The sequence below is a fragment of the Phyllopteryx taeniolatus genome, chromosome 10 (genome assembly GCF_024500385.1).
Source record: "Phyllopteryx taeniolatus isolate TA_2022b chromosome 10, UOR_Ptae_1.2, whole genome shotgun sequence".
NCBI classification, from domain to species: domain Eukaryota; kingdom Metazoa; phylum Chordata; class Actinopteri; order Syngnathiformes; family Syngnathidae; genus Phyllopteryx; species Phyllopteryx taeniolatus.
The window spans coordinates 5,693,707-5,714,970 of NC_084511.1; the positions used below are offsets into that span (position 1 = coordinate 5,693,707).

At 44.5% G+C, this 21,264-nt stretch overlaps 1 protein-coding gene across 2 annotated transcripts in view; it reads right to left on the reverse strand.

Annotated features, from left to right (window-relative positions):
• LOC133485264 (uncharacterized) overlaps positions 1-21,264 on the reverse strand; it is a 53,030-nt gene that overhangs the window by 13,344 nt on the left and 18,422 nt on the right. For both annotated transcript variants that reach the window (XM_061788696.1, XM_061788695.1), the window contains one exon: positions 20,202-20,306. In XM_061788696.1, coding sequence (XP_061644680.1) covers positions 20,202-20,306 — 105 coding nt within the window. The remainder of the gene's footprint in view (positions 1-20,201; positions 20,307-21,264) is intronic.

A 21,264-nucleotide genomic window follows, 5' to 3' on the forward strand; every position in this document is an offset into this window, starting at 1 on the left:
AGCCTCCACTACTCTTTCCCATAACTTCATTGTGTGGCTCATCAACTTTATTCCTCTATAGTTGCCACAGCTCTGCACATCACCTTTGTTCTTAAAAATGGGCACCAGTACACTTTTCCTCCATTCCTCAGGCATCTTCTCACGCACTAGAATTCTATTGAACAAGCTGGTCAAAAACTCCACAGCCACCTCTCCTAGATGCTTCCATACCTCCACAGGAATGTCATCAGGACCAACTGCCTTTCCATTTTTCATTCTCTTTAATGCCTTTCTAACTTCCCCCTTACTAATCATTGCCACTTCCTGGTCCACCACACTTGCCTCTTCTACTCTCCCTTCTCTATCATTTTCCTCATTCATCAACTCCTCGAAGTATTCTTTCCATCTACCTGGCACACTGCTGGCACCAGTCAACATATTTCCATCTCTATCCTTAATCACCCTAACCTGCTGCACATCCTTCCCATCTCTATCCCTCTGTCTGGCCAGCCTGTATAGATCCTTTTCTCCTTCTTTAGTGTCCAACCTGCCATACATGTCATCATATGCCTCTTGTTTTGCCTTTGCCACCTCTACCTTTGCCCTGTGTCGCATCTCAATGCATTCCTTTCGCCTCTCCTCGGTCCTCTCAGTGTCCCACTTCTTCTTAGCTAACCGTTTTCCTTGTATGATTTCCTGTACTGTGAGGTTCCACCACCAAGTCTCCTTCTCTCCTTTCCTGCCAGAAGATACACCAAGTACTCTCCTGCCTGCTTCTCTGATCACCTTGGCTGCAGTGGTCCAGTCTTCTGGAAGCTCTTCCCGTCCACCGAGAGCCTGTATCACCTCTTCCCGAAAAGCTGCACAACACTCGTCCTGTCTCAGCTTCCACCACATGGTTCTCTTCTCTGCCTTTGTCTTCCTAATTTTCCTCCCCACCACCAGAGTCATCTTACACACCACCATCCTATGCTGTCTAGCCACACTCTCCCCTACCACTACCTTACAGTTGGTAACCTCCTTCAGATTACATCGTCTGCACAAGATGTAATCCACCTGTGTGCTTCTACCTCCGCTCTTGTAGGTCACCCTATGTTCGTGCCTCTTCTGGAAAAAAGTGTTCACTACAGCCATTTGCATCCTTGTTGCAAAGTCTACCACCATCTGTCCCTCCAAGTTCCTTTCCTGGATACCGTACTTACCCATCACTTCTTCATCACCCTTATTACCTTCACCAACATGTCCATTACAATCTGCACCAATTACGACTCTCTCTCTGTCTGGGATGCTCAGAACTACATCATCTAGCTCCTTCCAGAATTTCTCTTTCACCTCTAGGTCACATCCTACCTGTGGGGCATAGCCACTAATCACATTACACATAACACCCTCAATTTCAAATTTCAGCCTCATCACTCGATCTGATACTCTTTTCACCTCCAAGACATTCTTAGCCAACTCTTCTTTTAAAATAACCCCGACTCCATTTCTCTTCCCATCTACACCATGGTAAAATAATTTAAACCCTGCCCCTAAACTTCTAGCCTTACTGCCTTTCCACCTGGTCTCCTGGACACACAATATATCAACCTTTCTCCTAATCATCATGTCAACCAACTCCCGGGATTTTCCTGTCATAGTCCCAACATTCAAAGTCCCCACATTCAGTTCTAGGCTCTGTGTTTTCCTCTTCTCTTTCTGCCGAAGAACCCGCTTTCCACCTCTTCTTCTTCTTCTTCTTCTTTGACTTTGACTTCGACCCACAGTAGCTGAATTTCCAACAGCGCCCTGCAGGTTGACGGCGCCGGTGGCGGACGTTGTTAACCCGGGCCACGACCGATCCGGTATGGAATTCTTTGGATGAACGCTCATATTTGTTTGGCAAGGTTTTAAGCCGGATGCCCTTCCTGACGCAACCCTCTGCATTTATCCGGGCTTGGGACCGGCCTACAGTTTGCACTGACTTGTGCCCCCCATAGGGCTGCATTCCATGTTAGCAAGTTATAGACCCATCTCAAATCTCCCTATCGTAGCCAAGATTGTTGAGAGAGGTATTTTTAATCAACTCAGCAATTTCTTGAACTTGAATGGACTTTTTGACAAATTTCAATCAGGTTTCCGAACTCATCACAGTACAGAATCTGTTCTTATCAAAGTGCTAAATGATATAAGGTTGAATACTGACTCGGGAAAGGTGTCAATTCTGGTCTTGTTGGACCTCAGTGCGGCTTTTGATACGGTAGATCATAATATACTGCTGAACAGGTTGGAAACGTGAGTAGGACTAAATGGAAGTCCTTAAATGGTTCAGGTCCTACCTGGAGGAAAGGAGTTATTTTGTAACCACTGGAAGTGTTCAATCTCATCAGAATCAGAATCAGAATCATCTTTATTTGCCAAGTATGTCCAAAAACACATAAGGAATTTGTCTCCGGTAGTTGGAGCCGCTCTAGTACGACAACAGACAGTCAATTTACAGAACACTTTGGAGACAGAAAGACATTGACAAAAAAAAAAAAACAGTCACTGAGCAGTAAAGGGTTGTTATCTGGTAATGCCGGAACATCTTTTTTTTTTTTGACAATTTCTGCAATTAAACCACAATAAAACAGATAATTGTTTTTGGCAATAAAGAAAAGAAGATTTCTGCTCGTAAATAATAAATAAATAAATACTAAATAAAGAGTCACTCTCTTTAAAAACCAAAGATCAAGGCCGAAACCTTGGTGTTCTGATAGATTCCGACCTGACTTTCAGCAGTCATATAAAATCAATTACTAAAACTGCCTTCTACCATCTGTAGAACATATCCAGAGTGATGCCTTGCATGTGTCAAGCAGACCAGGAGAAGCTCATCCATGTTTTTATCTCAAGTAGACTTGACTATTGTAATGGTGCTACTGGTGTATAAATCACCAAACGGTTTAGGTCCTGAATACATGAATTAAATACAAACCCAGTAGGGCTCTGAGATCGACAGACTCAGGTCAAATAGTGGAGTCCAAAGCAAACATGGTGAAGCAGCATTTAGCTATTATGCTGCACACAAATGGAATAAGTTGCCAACAGAAGTGACGTCAGCCCCAAGTGTGCATGTTTTTAAGTCCAGGTTAAAAACTCTTCTTTTCCCCCATGCGTTTTAGAGCATATCCACTTTTAAATGATATTTCTTGCACTGTACGCTGTTTTATTGTACTTTTATTTTTTTCCCTCTTTGTTTTAAATATGGCGGCACGGTGGCCGACTGGTTAGAGCGTCAGCCTCACAGTTCTGAGGACCCGGGTTCAATCCCCGGCCCCGCCTGTGTGGAGTTTGCATGTTCTCCCCGTGCCTGCGTGGGTTTTCTCCGGGTACTCCGGTTTCCTCCCACATCCCAAAAACATGCATGAATTGGAGACTCTAAATTGCCCGTAGGCATGACTGTGAGTGCGAATGGTTGTTTGTTCCTATGTGCCCTCCGATTGGCTGGCAACCAGTTCAGGGTGTACCCCGCCTCCTGCCCGATGACAGCTGGGATAGGCTCCAGCACGCCCGCGACCCTAGTGAGGAGAAGCGGCTCAGAAAATGGATGGATGGATGTTTTAAATATTTATAAGATTTTTTTTTCTTTGTTTTTAAATGGTTTTAATCGTGTAAAGCACATTGAGTTACCTTGTGTATGAAATGCGCTATATAAATAAATTTGCTTTGCTTTGCTTCCCCGGTTTGTTCTACCTATGACAAGTCGAGAAATAACTACCAGATTCCTGCAGTATTAATCTCTCGCCACGCCCACAGCAACTCGAAATATGGGGTCTCGATAACGCAATTTTTATTAATATTACTTCTACGAATAGGCGGCATGGTGATTGACTGGTTAGCACATCTGCCTCACAGTTCTGAGGACCAGGGTTCAAATCCTGGCACTGCCTGCGTGGAGTTTGTATGATCTCCCCGTGCCTGCATGGTTTTTCTCCAGGTAATCCCTTTTCCTCCCACATCCCAAAAACATGCATGGTCAGTTGATTGAAGACTCTAAATTGCCCGTCGGTGTGAATGTGAGTGTGAATGGTTGTTTGTTTATATGTGCCCAGTGATTGGCTGCCGACCAGTTCAGGGAGTACCCCCCCTCCTGCCCGAAGATAGCTGGGATAGGCTCCAGGACGCCCGCAATAAACGGTATAGAAAATGGATGGATGGATGGACTACTACGAATACTTGGGGGCAAATAGCACCGATCAGCCCACTTGAATGGAAATCGGTCTTATGAATATTAGATCACTTTCCTCAAAAGCTTTGCTCATCAATGATCTTATCAGAGACCATAATCTTAAACTTTCAAGACAGCCATTATTTTACCCTTACTCAAAAAACCCAACCTGAGTAACCGTGCAATTCATGGTAATGTGACCTCTGAGTATTGTAATGTCACTTGTGGAGTCCTGCAAGAACTCGACCCTGTTTTGTTCAGTATTTATATCCTGCCACTTGGCGATATCATACGCAAATAAAAGATTCGATTTCACTATTATGCCGACGATACTCAGCTATACATTCCATTAAAACTAATTGTCCAAGCGATTGTTCTAATCTGGAGTCGTGTTTTGCTGAGATTAAATAGTGGATGTCCTGTAACTTTTTTCTCCTTAACCCTGAGAGAACTGAGGTGTTTATAACTGGCCCTGCTAAACATAGCCACTTGTTTAAGGACACCACTCTGACTTTTTACAAAAACGCCATTACTCAAAGTGAGTCAGCAAAAAATCTCGCCGTAATATTTGACTCAACTCTCCCCTTTAAAAAGCACATTAAAGGTCAGATGACAAAGATGTTATGGGCTTAGTTAAAATTCATATTTGCATTGTTTATATGTTATGCAATACATGCACGTAACTTCCAGCAAGTTTTCAACTATAGTTTTGCTAAAAATTACTTTTTTATTACGCGTATTGAGCACTCCCTGAACATACCCGAAGCGCAAGCGCACCGGGGTGGGGTTACTCTATCCACCGCAAGGGCTACCAGACGTGACGTTGCAATTGACAAACACAGCGCGCTACACTCTATACGCAATGGCGGGAAACGTGCTGGAATATGAGGAGGAGGATTTCGACGTACAGGAGCACCCGACTGAAATTGGCAACATCAAACCGTACATGTTTGAGACGATCAGGAGGTCGAAACCTGACAGTGACGACGACAAGCAGCCAAGTAGCAGCTGCACAACAGAAAAAGAGAGCGGCCACTGGGTCGATGTGTGACAGTATGTCAAAAACCTTTTTATAGTCATGGATATACGGACACTGTCACATCCTATATCAGTTTCTGTGAAGAGGTCTGTGTACCAACAAAATCATTTCGCACATTCAACAACAATAAGCCGTGGTTCACTGCTAAACTTAAGCAGCTTCGCCAAGCTAAGGAGGATGCATATCGGAGCGGGGACAGGGCCCTGTATAATCGAGCTAGAAACCAGCTGACCAAAGAAATTAACATTGCAAAGAGGATCTATACAGCAAAGTTGGAAAAACAGTTTAGCGCAAACGACTCTAAATCAGTCTGGCATGCATTCCAATCGCTGACTAATTACAAGCGACGATCCCCCCAAGCTGAGAACAATAGCACACTAGCCAACGACTTGAATACCTTCTACTGCAGATTTGAAAAGGACAGTTTCACACCACACACCAAGCCGGCCGCACCCGCGACCACAATCACACCTCTGACCTCTGCGTTAACCATCCATGAACAGGATGTGAGACGCATCTTCAAACAACAAAAGATTAACAAAGCTGCAGGCCCGGACCACGTGTCCCCATCCTGCCTCAAAGTCTGCGCGGACCAGCTCGCTCCAGTCTTCACTCAGATCTTCAACAGATCTCTGGAACTGTGCGAAGTTCCATCCTGTTTCAAACGCTCCACCATCATCCCAGTCCCCAAGAAACCTGCAATCTCGGGTCTGAATGACTACAGGCCTGTCGCTTTGACATCTGTGGTCATGAAGTCCTTTGAACGTCTTGTGCTGGACCAGTGTCACAGGTCCCCTGCTGGACCCCCTGCAGTTTGCCTACCAAGCGAACAGATCTGCGGATGATGCAGTCAACATGGGACTGCACTTCATCCTAGAACACCTCGACAGTGCAGGGACCTACGCGAGGATCCTGTTCGTCGACTTCAGCTCAGCGTTCAACACCATCATCCCTGAACTCCTTTCATCCAAGCTTCTCCAGCTCAGCGTCTCACCTGCCATCTGCCAGTGGATTTACAGCTTTCTGACGGGCAGGACACAGCAGGTCAGGCTGGGGGAGGCCACCTCATCCACATGCAGCATCAGCACTGGGGCGCCCCAAGGTTGTGTCCTCTCTCCGCTACTCTTCTCTCTCTACACGAACGACTGCACCTCAGCGAACCCGACTGTCAAACTCCTGAAGTTTGCAGATGACACCACTGTCATCGGCCTCATCAAGGACGGTGACGAGTCTGCATATCGACAGGAAGCGGAGCGGCTGGAGCTGTGGTGCGGCCGACACAACCTGGAGCTGAACACGCTCAAGACTGTAGAGATGATCGTGGACTTCAGGAGGCATCCTTCGCCACAGCTGCCCCTCATGTTGTCCAGCTGCCTTGTGTCAACCGTCGAGACCTTCAAGTTCCTGGGAATTACAATCTCCCAGGACCTGAAGTGGGCGACCAACATCCACTCCGTCCTCAAAAAGGCCCAGCAGAGATGTACTTCCTGCGCCTTCTGAGAAAGCACGGCCTGCCACCAGAGCTGCTGAGACAGTTCTACACAGCGGTCATCGAATCAGTCCTGTGTTCTTCCATCACAGTCTGGTTTGGTGCTGCTACAAAAAAGGACAAACTCCGACTGCAACGGACAATCAAAACTGCTGAAAGGATTGTCGGTACCCCCCTACCCACCATTGAGGACTTGCACGCTGCCAGAACTAAGACAAGGGCATGCAAAATCCTCTCGGACCCTCCCCACCCCGGTCACCAGCTCCTTCCCTCAGGTAGGCGCTACCGATCAATGCAAACTAGAACTAGTAGACATTCCAACAGCTTCTTCCCTCTTGCAATCAACTGTAGATCATAATATACTGCTGAACAGGTTGGAAACGTGAGTAGGACTAAATGGAAGTCCTTAAATGGTTCAGGTCCTACCTGGAGGAAAGGAGTTATTTTGTAACCACTGGAAGTGTTCAATCTCATCAGAATCAGAATCATCTTTATTTGCCAAGTATGTCCAAAAACACATAAGGAATTTGTCTCCGGTAGTTGGAGCCGCTCTAGTACGACAACAGACAGTCAATTTACAGAACACTTTGGAGACAGAAAGACATTGACAAAAAAAAAACAGTCACTGAGCAGTAAAGGGTTGTTATCTGGTAATGCTGGTACATTTTTTTTTTTTTTGACAATTTCTGCAATTAAACCACAATAAAACAGATAATTGTTTTTGGCAATAAAGAAAAGAAGATTTCTGCTCGTAAATAATAAATAAATAAATACTAAATAAAGAGTCACTCTCTTTAAAAACCAAAGATCAAGGCCGAAACCTTGGTGTTCTGATAGATTCCGACCTGACTTTCAGCAGTCATATAAAATCAATTACTAAAACTGCCTTCTACCATCTGTAGAACATATCCAGAGTGATGCCTTGCATGTGTCAAGCAGACCAGGAGAAGCTCATCCATGTTTTTATCTCAAGTAGACTTGACTATTGTAATGGTGCTACTGGTGTATAAATCACCAAACGGTTTAGGTCCTGAATACATGAATTAAATACAAACCCAGTAGGGCTCTGAGATCGACAGACTCAGGTCAAATAGTGGAGTCCAAAGCAAACATGGTGAAGCAGCATTTAGCTATTATGCTGCACACAAATGGAATAAGTTGCCAACAGAAGTGACGTCAGCCCCAAGTGTGCATGTTTTTAAGTCCAGGTTAAAAACTCTTCTTTTTCCCCATGCTTTTTCCCAAGAGTGTCACAGGTCCCCTGCTGGACCCCCTGCAGTTTGCCTACCAAGCGAACAGATCTGCGGATGATGCAGTCAACATGGGACTGCACTTCATCCTAGAACACCTCGACAGTGCAGGGACCTACGCGAGGATCCTGTTCGTCAACTTCAGCTCAGCGTTCAACACCATCATCCTTGAACTCCTTTCATCCAAGCTTCTCCAGATCAGCATCTCACCTGCCATCTGCCAGTGGATTTACAGCTTTCTGACGGGCAGGACACAGCAGGTCAGGCTGGGGGAGGCCACCTCATCCACACGCAGCATCAGCACTGGGGCGCCCCAAGGTTGTGTCCGCTCTCCGCTGCTCTTCTCTCTCTACACGAACAACTGCACCTCAGCGAACCCAACTGTCAAACTCCTGAAGTTTGCAGATGACACCACTGTCATCGGCCTCATCAAGGACGGTGACGAGTCTGCATATCGACAGGAAGCGGAGCGGCTGGAGCTGTGGTGCGGCCGACACAACCTGGAGCTGAACACGCTCAAGACTGTAGAGATGATCGTGGACTTTAGGAGGCATCCTTCGCCACAGCTGCCCCTCATGTTGTCCAGCTGCCTTGTGTCAACCGTCGAGACCTTCAAGTTCCTTGGAATTACAATCTCCCAGGACCTGAAGTGGGTGACATTCCAACAGCTTCTTCCCTCTTGCAATCAACTTCTTAAACAGCTAATTTATAATTCCATTACAACAAGCTGGCAATTTTTAGACTTGAGTTCGTTGTCACATTTCTGTGGGGCCAATTATGTATTACTCGTGCACTCACTGTAGTTGTCTCGCCGTGCTGCACTATTTGCATATACTGGCCACTCATGCCAGAGTAGCATCTGCTCCATTTGCACACTGATTGAGGAGTATCTGTAACATTTGCACAACCATTGTCCCAGATTATCGCACTACTCGTCACTTTAAACCGCATACACTCCTTGAAGTCTCAGTGCCCTTTTCACAATGGTCATTGCACCGGACTATTGCGATATTAGCCATTCGAACTGCTCTAAGTGCTAGAGGACTCTGCATCTTTTTGCACAATTGTTTTTTGTCAATGTCTTTATGTCTCTAAAGTGTTCTGTAAATTGACTGTCTGTTGTACTAGAGCGGCTCCAACTACCGGAGACAAATTCCTTGTGTGTTTTGGACATACTTGGCAAATAAAGATGATTCTGATTCTGATTCTGGGTAGAAATAATGGCACCCCGAGGGGGGGGACAATATTTTTAAGCATGACTGTAAGTATTACATATTCATATATGTTTCAGTGACACGGCACAAACTTTTACATAGTATGCAGTATTCCTATATATTCTGTGCCCCTCGCTCAAGTAGCTTTATAACACGCCACACAGAAAGTCTTTGCCATGTCTGTTGGCTTGTCATATAGGCAAAAGTACAGACGAGAGTCTGTACTTTGTGGGTCTTTTTTAACTACTGCCCAGTGCATAATAACCATAACAGAGTCGTAGGTATATACAAGGAAATCCTCACCTCTTGTCTGAGCCGCTTCGCCGCTGCACCGTGACGGCTGCGAGTTTTAGTTCTCTTGCTGGCTGTTGAGGTCCCGATGGCTGTAGGAAAAATAGTTGGCACGGCAGCTGGTTTCAGCGTCTGCCAAACTACACTTGCTTATCCAATGCTTTCTGCTAAATGTTTCTCAAAACACGCTGGTTCAAAGTGATCAGCACAGAGTTTGGAATGCTTGCTAGGCATCCATACCCGACCACGTTTCTTCCCGTCGATTGACATTGCCTATCCACTGGTCACGTATTACTTTTTCACTTGGAAAGCCAATAAACTCTTGCTTAAAGTCCTGAACCATTTGTACAACCTAATGCCACACAATAAACCATCGTGACATTGCTAAATCATACGACAAGGACGGGAACAACAGCATGGAACAATAGCACATAACGCCGAATGAACAGGCTGTTTGGCTCGTGTTACGTCACAGCGCCGGATAGACCCGAAGGCCGGAAGGCGCTCGATGCAAAAAGCAGAAGGCGCATTCTGAATCATATTTATCGATTTAATTGCTGTGTAGCTGCTATATAACCACTTTGAAATGGCAGCTGTGGTTTGTAAAGGGTTTCTAGAGTTATCAAGAAAATTTCAAACATCTTTGTCCTCTGACCTTTAAGAATATTACCAAAACTCCGTTTTTTTTCATCTTCGCAATATCAGTAAGATATGGCCCATCCTATCAGCTAGTGACGCAGAGATCATAGTCCATACATTTGTTATGTCTCACCTTGACAATTGTAATGTGCTTTCTGGTCTTTCCATGTCTAATATTAAAAGCCAGCAGTTAGTACAAAATGCTGCAGCAAGACTGACGAGGACGAGAAAGTTTGATCATATTACCCCCATTCTGGCAAACTTGCATGGGCTCCCGGTCTACTTGAGATGTGATTTTAAGGTCCTGTTATAAAATATTACACGGGTTAGCACCCTCGTAGCTCGCTGAATTAGATGTACTGTATGTTCCGTTCCGAAACCTACGCTCGCAAAACGCTGGTGTTTTGGTGACTCCGAGAGCCAGAAAGGGGTCCGCAGGCTCTCGAGCATTTTCTATTCACGGACCAGTGCTCTGGAATGACCGACCTGCAGATATTACAGCTACTACCTCAGTAGAAATGTTTAAATCAAGACAAAGACTTATTTCTACTCTTTGGCATTTAGTTAAAGTACATGTAGGCCTGTTTTACTGCCGCTTGTCCCATCTACTCCATCCTCATCTACTGCTCGGAGAGAGGGTCATTACCGAATCTAAGGGTGTTACTGTTAGGGTTCTGCACCGACCAAGTGGGACAAGAGCTGAGGTGGACCTCCTCCCTCAGAGTTGTTGCCATGGAGGATTCCGCTCTGACCGACAGGCCCAGGTCTTGAGGCAGAACCACCAAAGGAGTTTACCCTGTGGCGCCTTTTCTCTTTAAATTGACTCTTATGCATTTCTTAATGAACATTGTACAGCATCTTTCATCGTAATTAACATTGGAGAGCACCAGACTATGGGATAAATCTTGCCCAGTCGACATCCATTGCAGCCTGGTCATCCTTGTAGGGGGATCTCCCCCATCTGCGGTCCCTTCTCGAGGTTTCTTATTTCCCGAAAGGGGGATTTGAGTTTTTCCTTGCCCGATTGGGAGGGTTAGATTAGGGGATGTCGTCAATCACTGCCAACTGTGGGCCTGTGAAGGCCCTTGAGACTCTTTTGTGATTAAGGACTATACAAATAAACTTGACTAAAAGCGAAAGTGTGGATATTTGAAAGGAGGCTCGCATTTGAACATACCCAGCGTTTACGTACACTCGTGTACATTCTGGTCACAAGCTTCGCTTTTTCATCCACAGGCACATTATACATGTCTATAGTTAAGTAGTGATGTAAAACACAATATTTGATGTTTTATATAGTATTTACATGGCTTGAGGCAGCGCGGAGGACTCATATTTGGAAATGCTGTCGTAGCAGCCAACCAGGTAGTAAACAGAACGTTTTTTTCTGCTGAAGAAATAGCTTGCACCTCGGCAAGATGTTGCTGTCTTTTTCGCATCATTTTCAAGAGGAGGAGGAGACGAGCTGCAGGAAAAAAAAGGATATGGGTTCATCCCATTGTAGTGGCTCGTCGGAACCTCAGAGAGTTTCGGCTTGTTCGAGAGCTACAAGTTTACCAAGACTTCTTTGAGGTATATTTCAGGCTGAGCAGAGATTTCGGGACAAAGAGAAACCACATGTATTAGAGCGTCCTCCATTTTCCTCTTGTCATTTACAGTACAAGTCCACCAAATAAGCACTCAGAAATCACTCTGCCAGCCTCTCTCCGATTGAAGGCGCTTTGTGATGTCGCCGTGTCAACTTGGCAGAATAGAAAATTTTTCTATCCGATAACGTGACGCAAAGTGTCAGACGCCATCTACATTGACACTCGGTGTCACGTCAAAACGCGCTGACGCCCCCTCAACACACACACAATGATTGGGAAAGTCGAGGGCATCAGTGGCTTTGCCAAATGCAGTGTGAAAAGGACTTTAAGGCGGGGATACAAATTTTTAATCGCAGCAAAACCAGTGGCAGATTGATCGGCCACTCATGAAAACAGTTGTCAAACCACGCACGCTGCCCAACAGTTCTGTCAGGTTTGGCGACTTTGCTCGGTGTACAGCAGGCTGCAGCCATAAGTATTGATGATTAACTCAGGAAGCGCTCATGCAGGAACAAGCAATTTGATTGGAGCTGAATCAGCGCGAGTCCGGCCCACTGAGTTTGATGGCCGAGAATGACAGATATACGTTTACAAATTTGTCTGACTTTCCATGTGTTTTTTAAATGATGTCAAAGAACATTACTATGGAGGACCAAGAGTGCCAAAAATAAATACAGAAAAACTGAAATAAATGAACAAAATTGAAATAAGGGACGACTGGTTAGCACATATGCCTCACAGTTCTGAGGACCTGGGTTGAGTTTGTGTGGAGTTTGTATGTTCTCTCTGTGCCTGCATGGGTTTTCTCCGGGTACTCTGGTTTCATCCCATTATTCCCAAAACATGCATGGTAGATTAATTGAGGATTCTAAATTACCCATAGGTGTGCATGTGAGTGTGAATGATTGTTTTGTCTGTAAGTGCCCTGCGATTGGCTGGCGTCCAGTTCAGGGTGTACCCCGCCTCTCGCCCAGAGTCAGCTGAGATAGGCGCCAGTACACCCGCAACTCTTGTGACATATGCTGCTATCCAAGCAACATCTTTTTAATGGACGCCCCTGCTTATTTCAGTAAGACAATGCCAAGCCACATTCTGCACGTGTTACAACAGCGTGGTTGCGTAGTAAAAGAGTGCGGGTACTAGACTGGCCTGCCTGCAGTCCAGACCTGCGTCCCATTGAAAATGTGTGGCGCATTAAGAAGCGTAAAATACGACAACGGAGACCCCGGACTGTTGAACAGCTGAAGCTGTACAAGCAGGAATGGGAAAGAATTTCACCTAAAAAGTTTCAACAATTAGCGTCCTCAGTTCCCAAACGTTTATTGAGTGTTGTTAAAAGAAAAGGTGATGTAACACAGTGGTAAACATGACCCTGTCCCAGCTTGTTTGGAACGTGTTGCAGCCATAAAATTCGAAGTTAATGATTATTTGCTAAAAACAATCAAGTTTATCAGTTTGAACATTAAATATCTTGTCTTTGTAGTGTAGTCAATTAAATATAGGTTGAACATGATTTGCAAATCATTGTATTGTTTTTATTTATGTTTAACACAACGTCCCAACTTCATTGGAATTGGGGTTGTAGATGGCAGGAAGTACATACAGTAATTCATTATTCACTTTTTGTGAAAGTTTTGTTTGTTGGTGTGCCGTGAGATTTTTCAATTGTAAAATATGTCCATAAAGGTTGGAAATCACTGCTCTATTCAGATCATATATTCTAATGCAGCCCCATGGGGGGCACAAGCCAGTGCAAACTGTAGGCCAGTCCCAAGCCCGGATAAATGCAGAGGGTTGCGTCAGGAAGGGCATCCGGCTTAAAACTTTGCCAAACAAATATGAGCGTTCATCCAAATAATTCCATTCCGGATCGGTCGTGGCCCGGGTTAACAACGTCCGCCACCGTCGCCGTCAACCTGCAGGGCACCGTTGGAAATTCAGCTACTGTGGGTCGAAGTCGAAGAAGAGGTGGAAAGCGGGTTCTTCGGCAGAAAGAGAAGATAAAAGCACTGAGCCTAGAACTGAATGTAGGGACTTTGAATGTTGGGACTATGACAGGAAAATCTCGGGAGTTGGTTGACATGATGATTAGGAGAAAGGTTGATATATTGTGTGTCCAGGAGACCAGGTGGAAAGGCAGTAAGGCTAGAAGTTTAGGGGCAGGGTTTAAAATATTTTACCATGGTGTAGATGGGAAGAGAAATGGAGTGAGGTTATTTTAAAAGAAGAGTTGGCTAATAATGTCTTGGAGGTGAAAAGAGTATCAGATCAAGTGATGAGGGTTAAACTTGAAATTGAGGGTGTTATGTATAATGTGATTAGTGGCTATGCCCCACAGGTAGGATGTGACCTAGAGGTGAAAGAGAAATTCTGGAAGGAGCTAGACGAAGTAGTTCTGAGCATCCAAGACAGAGAGAGAGTCGTGATTGGTGTAGATTGTAATGGACATTTTGGTGGAGGAAATAGGGGTAATGAAGAAGTGATGGGTAAGTACGGCATTCGGGACAGAAACTTGGAGGGACAGATGGTGGTAGACTTGCAAATGGCTGTAGTGAACACTTTTTTCCAGAAGAGGCACAAACATAGGGTGACCTACAAGAGTGGAGGTAGAAGCACGCAGGTGGATTACATTTTGTGCAGACGATGTAATCTGAAGGAGGTTACCGACTGTAAGGTAGTGGTAGGGGAGAGTGTGAGTGTTAGACAGCATAGGATGGTGGTGTGTAAGATGACTCTGGTGGTGGGGAGGAAGATTAGGAAGACAAAGGCAGAGCAGAGAACCATGTGGTGGAAGCTGAGACAGGACGAGCGCTTTGCAGCTTTTCGGGAAGAGGTGAGACAGGCTCTCGGTGGACAGGAGGAGCTTCCAGAAGACTGGACCACTGCAGCCAAGGTGATCAGAGAGGCAGGCAGGAGAGTACTTGGTGTATCTTCTGGCAGGAAAGGAGAGAAGGAGACTTGGTGGTGGAACCTCACAGTACATGAAATCATACAAGGAAAAAGGTTAGTTAAGAAGAAGTGGGACACTGAGAGGACCGAGGAGAGGCGAAAGGAATACATTGAGATGCGACACAGGGCAAAGGTAGAGGTGGCAAAGGCCAAACAAGAGGCATATGATGTATGGCAGGTTGGACACTAAAGAAGGAGAAAAGGATCTATACAGGCTGGCCAGACAGAGGGATAGAGATGGGAAGGATGTACAACAGGTTAGGGTGATTAAGGATAGAGATGGAAATATGTTGACTGGTGCCAGCAGTGTGCTAGCTAGATGGAAAGAATACTTCGAGGAGTTGATGAATGAGGAAAATGAGAGAGAAGGGAGAGTAGAAGAGGCAAGTGTGGTGGACCAGGAAGTGGCAATGATTAGTAAGGGGGAAGTTAGAAAGGCATTAAAGAGGATGAAAAATAGAAAGGCAGGGAGTTTTTGACCAGCTTTTTCAATAGAATTCTAGCGGGTGAGAAGATGCCTGAGGAATGGAGGAAAAGTGTGCTGGTGCCCATTTTTAAGAACAAGGGTGATGTGCAGAGCTGTGGCAACTATAGAGGAATATAGTTGATGAGCCACACAATGAACTTATGGGAAAGAGTAGTGGAGGCTCAGGACAGAAGTGAGTATTTGCGAGCAACAGTATGGTTTCATGCCTAGAAAGAGTACCACAGATGCATTATTTGCCTTGAGGATGTTGATGGAAAAGTACAGAGAAGGTCAGAAGGAGCTACATTGTGTCTTTGTAGATCTAGAGAAAGCCTATGACAGAGTACCAAGAGAGGAACTGTGGTACTGCATGCGGAAGTCTGGAGTGGCAGAGAAGTATGTTAGACTAATACAGGACATGTACGAGGGCAGCAGAACAGCGGTGAGGTGTGCTGTAGGTGTGACAGACGAATTTAAGGTGGAGGTGGGACTACATCACAGATCAGCCTTGAGCCCCTTCCTGTTTGCAGTGGTGATGGATAGGTTGACAGATGAGGTTAGACTGGAATCCTCGTGGACCATGATGTTTGCAGATGACATTGTGATCTGCCGTGAAAGCAGGGAGCAAGTGGAGGAACAGTTAGAAAGATGGAGGCATGCACTGGAAAGCAGAGGAATGAAGATTAGCCGAAGTAAGAGAATATATGTGCATGAATGAGAGGAGTGGTGGGGGAAGAGTGAGGCTACAGGGAGAAGAGATAGCAAGGGTGGAGGACTTCAGATACTTGGGGTCAACTGTCCAGAGCAATGGTGAGTGTGGTCAGGAAGTGAAGAAACGGGTCCAAGCAGGTTGGAACGGGTGGATGAAGGTGTCAGGTGTGTTATGTGACAGAAGAGTCTCTGCTAGGATGAAGGGCAAAGTTTATAAAACAGTGGTGAGGCCAGCCATGATGTATGGATTAGAGACAGTGGCACTGAAGAGACAACAGGAAGCAGAGCTGGAGGTGGCGGAAATGAAGATGTTGAGGTTCGCTCTCGGAGTGACCAGGTTGGATAAAATTAGAAATGAGCTCATCAGAGGGTCAGCCAAGGTTTGATGTTTTGAAGACAAAGTTAGAGAGAGCAGACTTCGATGGTTTGGACACGTCCAGAGGAGAAATAGTGAGTATATTGGTAGAAGGATGATGAGGATGGAGCTCCCAGGCAAGAGAGCTAGAGGAAGACCAAAGAGAAGGTTGATGGATGTTGTGAGGGAAGATATGAGGGCAGTTGGTGTTCAAGAGGAGGATGCAGGAGATAGGCTTACATGGAAACGGATGACGCACTGTGGCGACCCCTAAAGGGACAAGCCGAAAGGAAAAGAAGAAGTCAGATCATATATTATAATCAGTCAGGTCAAACCAACATTACAACATGACAGAAACAATGGGTTCTAACTTACTGTAATTAAATTATTTTATTGTAATTAAATTACTTCACACACACCAAAACTTTATAGAGCATGGTTCAGAACGCTTGCATGTTCGCTTACAACCGTTAGTGCTAGCACTAGCTTGCTAGGATACATAACGTTTTGTTGCCTGCTTGCGAGCGATATCGTATTAAAAGTATGTGAACATACCCCTAGCAAGCCTTAAATGAACGTAATCTCCCGAACACCGGTGACCCCCAACACACGGTTTTCCCCATTTTGTTCTTATAAACACACAGCATGATCCATTGTTGTTGTTGTTATTGTTGTTGCCTTGGTAATGAGTGTATACGGTCACTTTTGAATTGACAAGATGTCAGATGACAAGATGACAAGATGACAAGAAGAATGACTGACAATTGACAAAAAACGGGATGTGGTGGTATTGGAATACAAGATTTTATTGCAGTAGTCTGACATAGTGCCATTGTGAAAGAGCAAATTTGTCTTGTAGTCTGATCCAGGCATTACATGTTGTCTGTCCCACACCGCCGACATGATTTTTTAAAATAACTTTATTGGTGGTCAGATATTTACAGTTCTACGTCAAAAGACATGCGACAAGGTTAAAAATAATATAGCTTTTAGATTCAAATATACTGTGCACGATAGTGACGCGGAGTAAATGTCTTTTGCGGAGCCGATCAATGACGTCATTGATCAGATTGGCGATTTATGACATTAAAGCCTATCAGCATAAAATATTAATTATCGGCCGATACCGATCAGGCCGATCAGAATCAGTAAAGTCTATTAGGGATGTCCCTATCCAACTTTTTCACTTCAGATCCGATACAACATTAGAGCCTTGAGTTTTGGCCGATACCGATATCGGTCTGAGCCGATATTATATCACCAATAATCATACAGAATTTACTACTTTTGTAGAATGGAATGTTAGAAAAGGCTTCGTCATGTCATGATCGGTGCCCTGCAGTTCCTCTTTTGGAGCTTGGGTGGACCTTTGTGCTCTGCTCTCCCCTCTCTCTCTCCCTCCAGCAATTACCACCTCCTTGCCTGCGCACCTGTTCCCAATCAGCACTCATCACTGCCCGTATTCAAGCCTGCCTGGCCCAGGGATGCGGCACCAGAGTATTCTCGCTCCCACGCGGTACAACGGCCTACGCATTGCTCCTTGACAGTAAGATTGATTAGCTGACTCCCGTGCTTGTACTTGCTCCCTGTTGTTTCTCCTCCTTCAGTGCCTTCCTGTGTTCCCTGCCACGACGCTCACTCCGGCCGCTTTGCCAAGTTCACTCACCTGCTCACACCCCAGCCCTCCGCACGATCCCTGCTCCTACAGACCACCATGACGCCTTGGAATTCCTGACATCGCACTTATCCCAAATGAACCATTACCAACTGCTTCCGCCGCCTCCGTCTGCTTTTGGGTCCAGTCCAAAAACCGTTTGATACAAGTCATGACAGGTCAAGTGATATTACTCAGACAGAGAACAATAATAAGAAACAGTAGGTATGAGAAAAACTGAACCATTTATTATTAACCAATGGGTTACATGAAGTAACTTTAAAAATAAGAATGTACTACAATTGAATAAAATAAAAATTATATTAGAAAATCCTGAAAAATAATTTCAATAAAACCAATAACAAAAAATAGATATATTTAAATTGCAAAATAACCATTACTTATCTTAAACATAAGCATATTCTAAATTTAAATAGATAAAATTAAAAAAATGTGAAAACCATGAAAAATAACCTCAATAATTAACAAATAAAAATTATACTTTAAAAGTACAAAATAGTTCAATTCAGTAATTTTTTTACTGTCAGTATATGGTGGGAACAGCATTTCCTTTCTCCACAGGTGCAGCAATACACTTTTGAACTTCTTGATGCATTGAAGTTTAGTTTTACTGACATGTCATGGCGGATAAGAAATTAGGAATCATGTATTGAGTCAGGCGGCACAGTGGACGACTGGTTACTCACAGTTCTGAGGACCGGGGTTCAATCCCCGTCCCCGCCTGTGTGGAGTTTGCATGTTCTCCCCGTGCCTGCGTGGGTTTTCCCCGGGCACTCCGGTTTCCTCCCACATCCCAAAATCATGCATGGTAGGTTAATTGACAACTCTAAATTGCCCGTAGGTGTGAATATGAGTGTGAATGGTTGTTTGTTTATATGTGCCCTGCGATTGGCTGGCAACCAGTTCAGGGTGTACCCCGCCTCTTGCCCGATGATAGCTGGGATAGGCTCCAGCAGCCCGCAACCCTAGTAAGGAGAAGCAGCTCAGAAAATGGATGGATGGATGGATGTATTGAGTCTCGAGGTGCTTAGCTGTCTCTGTGTGCCTTGTCGGGAATCACTGTTTGGGCTCTGCACGTCTTGACCTCTGAGGGGCAGTGTGGTGCACGCAATGAGATACACACTTGCAGTAATAAAGTAGAAGTCACGATCGAATATTGCTAATATAACTTGGTTTTCAGTTTGAATATATGCCAAAGAGTATTGTTATACTTCCTGTTTGTATGTATTTATACTGCGTTTGTGTACCAATATTCATTATTTTGAGAAATATAAGTAATGCGAGTTCTATACTAATTTTCGTTAGCTCCTCAATGGTGTTTTTCATTTCAACTGGAGTGTCAATAAATGACCTTAAGCAAGCAACATACACGCTTACTCCTTGCTACTATGTTAGCACCTTAGCAACCTGTTGTTGTGATCACGTGGGCTCTGCATGCTGTCCAGGTGCTGCTAAATAGAAGTGCTGGAGTGGAAAATTGAATGGACTGCTTGTACAAGAGTGGTAAAATCAGTGACTTTACAACCAGTCCAGTTTTTTTGCTGACATTGGACCGATTTCCGATGTCAAAGATTGGGTCGGGACACCCGTAACGATTATTGCTGATATCGTATTGGACCTATAAAAGTATAGGTCAAAACTCAAGGCTACATTAACGGTATCGAAAAAGAAAAAGTTGGATCGGGACATCCCCAGTATTGAGCTCACACTGCCATCTATTGGCTCACACATCCAAAAGCAGAGTAACTAAAAAAAAAAAAAAACATAAATGCCACAGAATCTTGGACCAGATAAATGAAAATTGGACCAGACAAAAGAAAAATCCTGGGTATATTTTACTACATTAACAACAGTGTTACTATTACTCAAATGAAACGGTTACATTAAACATTACTTTCTTATTGAAAAGAGCTAGAAACTTGCCAAATTGTGTTAAATCTTCCTTTCCTCTTGGATGGAAGACTCATACTGGTGTGATGAGTTCAACTGAGGTTAAAATGTTACAAAAGATCTGTGCTTTTCTGACAAGAAACAAAACTGTTAAAAGTGTACAATGTTTTGGATCGATAGATTGATTTATTATTATTTATTATCTATTTAGATATCAGACATCATAATTTTCGGCTCTCCCCCAAAGCACCTAAAATGCAGCAGAATGTAGGAAATCACATCCACAATATTGCGTCAGGCCAACGCTCCCCCCAACCCTCACCACGTCATGTACCCCTCTGGCTGCCTGTGGGGCTGAGCCCCCCTCCAAAAGTCCGAACTTGGAACTGCACCCCCGCACTGCATCACATCCCTTCCTCAAACAAAGATCATTCACTGCAACAGCACAGGTAAAAGTAGGTGATAAGCCAGCTCACCGTGATGTGGGGTATTTTGGATCGACTCCTGATAGGATATGTCTTTCTGATAATTGAGACTTGCTGATGCGCTGATGACGAGCTTGTCTTCGATTGTGCAGGATTCTAGAGAGAAATCACACCTTGATCAATTAAAAAAAAATGTTTTCACATGTATACCGTATAGATATCTATCTATATATATAGAGAGAGATACACACATACAGTATATACACACACATACAGTATACACACACACACATTTATATAAATACATATATACACACACACATACACAGCGGTTGAAATAAGTATTTAACATGTCACCATTTTTCTCATTAAATATACTTCCAAAGGTGCTTTGCTCTTGGACAACTCTTCTAATTATTCTTTGCACTCCTCTGTCAGAAATCTTGCGAGGAGCACCTAATCGAGGCAAATTTATGGTGGTATGATTGGCTTTCCACTTACGTATTATGGCCCCAACCATGCTCACTGGAACGTTCAGAAGCTTAGATATGCGCCTGTAACCAATGTTATTGTTATGTTTTGCAACAGTTAGTTTGTGATGGTCTTGAGACAGCTCTTTCATCAGATGTGTCTTGACACACTCCTTGGCAATGAGACGTTTTTTTAGGCCATCAATTAGGACTGATGTATGTATTGATTACTTGGGTTGTTCCCAACATCTGGTGAAAGTTTTATGTCAATAGCACCTTTGGAAATATAATTGAGGAAAATAGTGACATGTGGGAGGAGACCCCGGAGACGACCCAGGACACGCTGGAGAGACTATGTCTCTTGGCTAGCCTGGGAACTCCTCGGGATCCCCTCGGAAGAGCTGGAGGAAGTGGCTGGGGAAAGGGAAGTCTGGGCTTCCCTGCTGACGCTGCTACCCCCGTGACCCGACCTCGGATAAGCGGAGGAAAATGGATGGATGGATGGAAAAATAGTGACGTGTTGAATACTTATTTCAGCCGCTGTATATATATGGAACTGTGGCGCAATACAGGCAGAGAATGGGATTGACGTCTTTCAAACACAGATATACAATATAACTAGATGCAATTCCAAAAGACGTGCC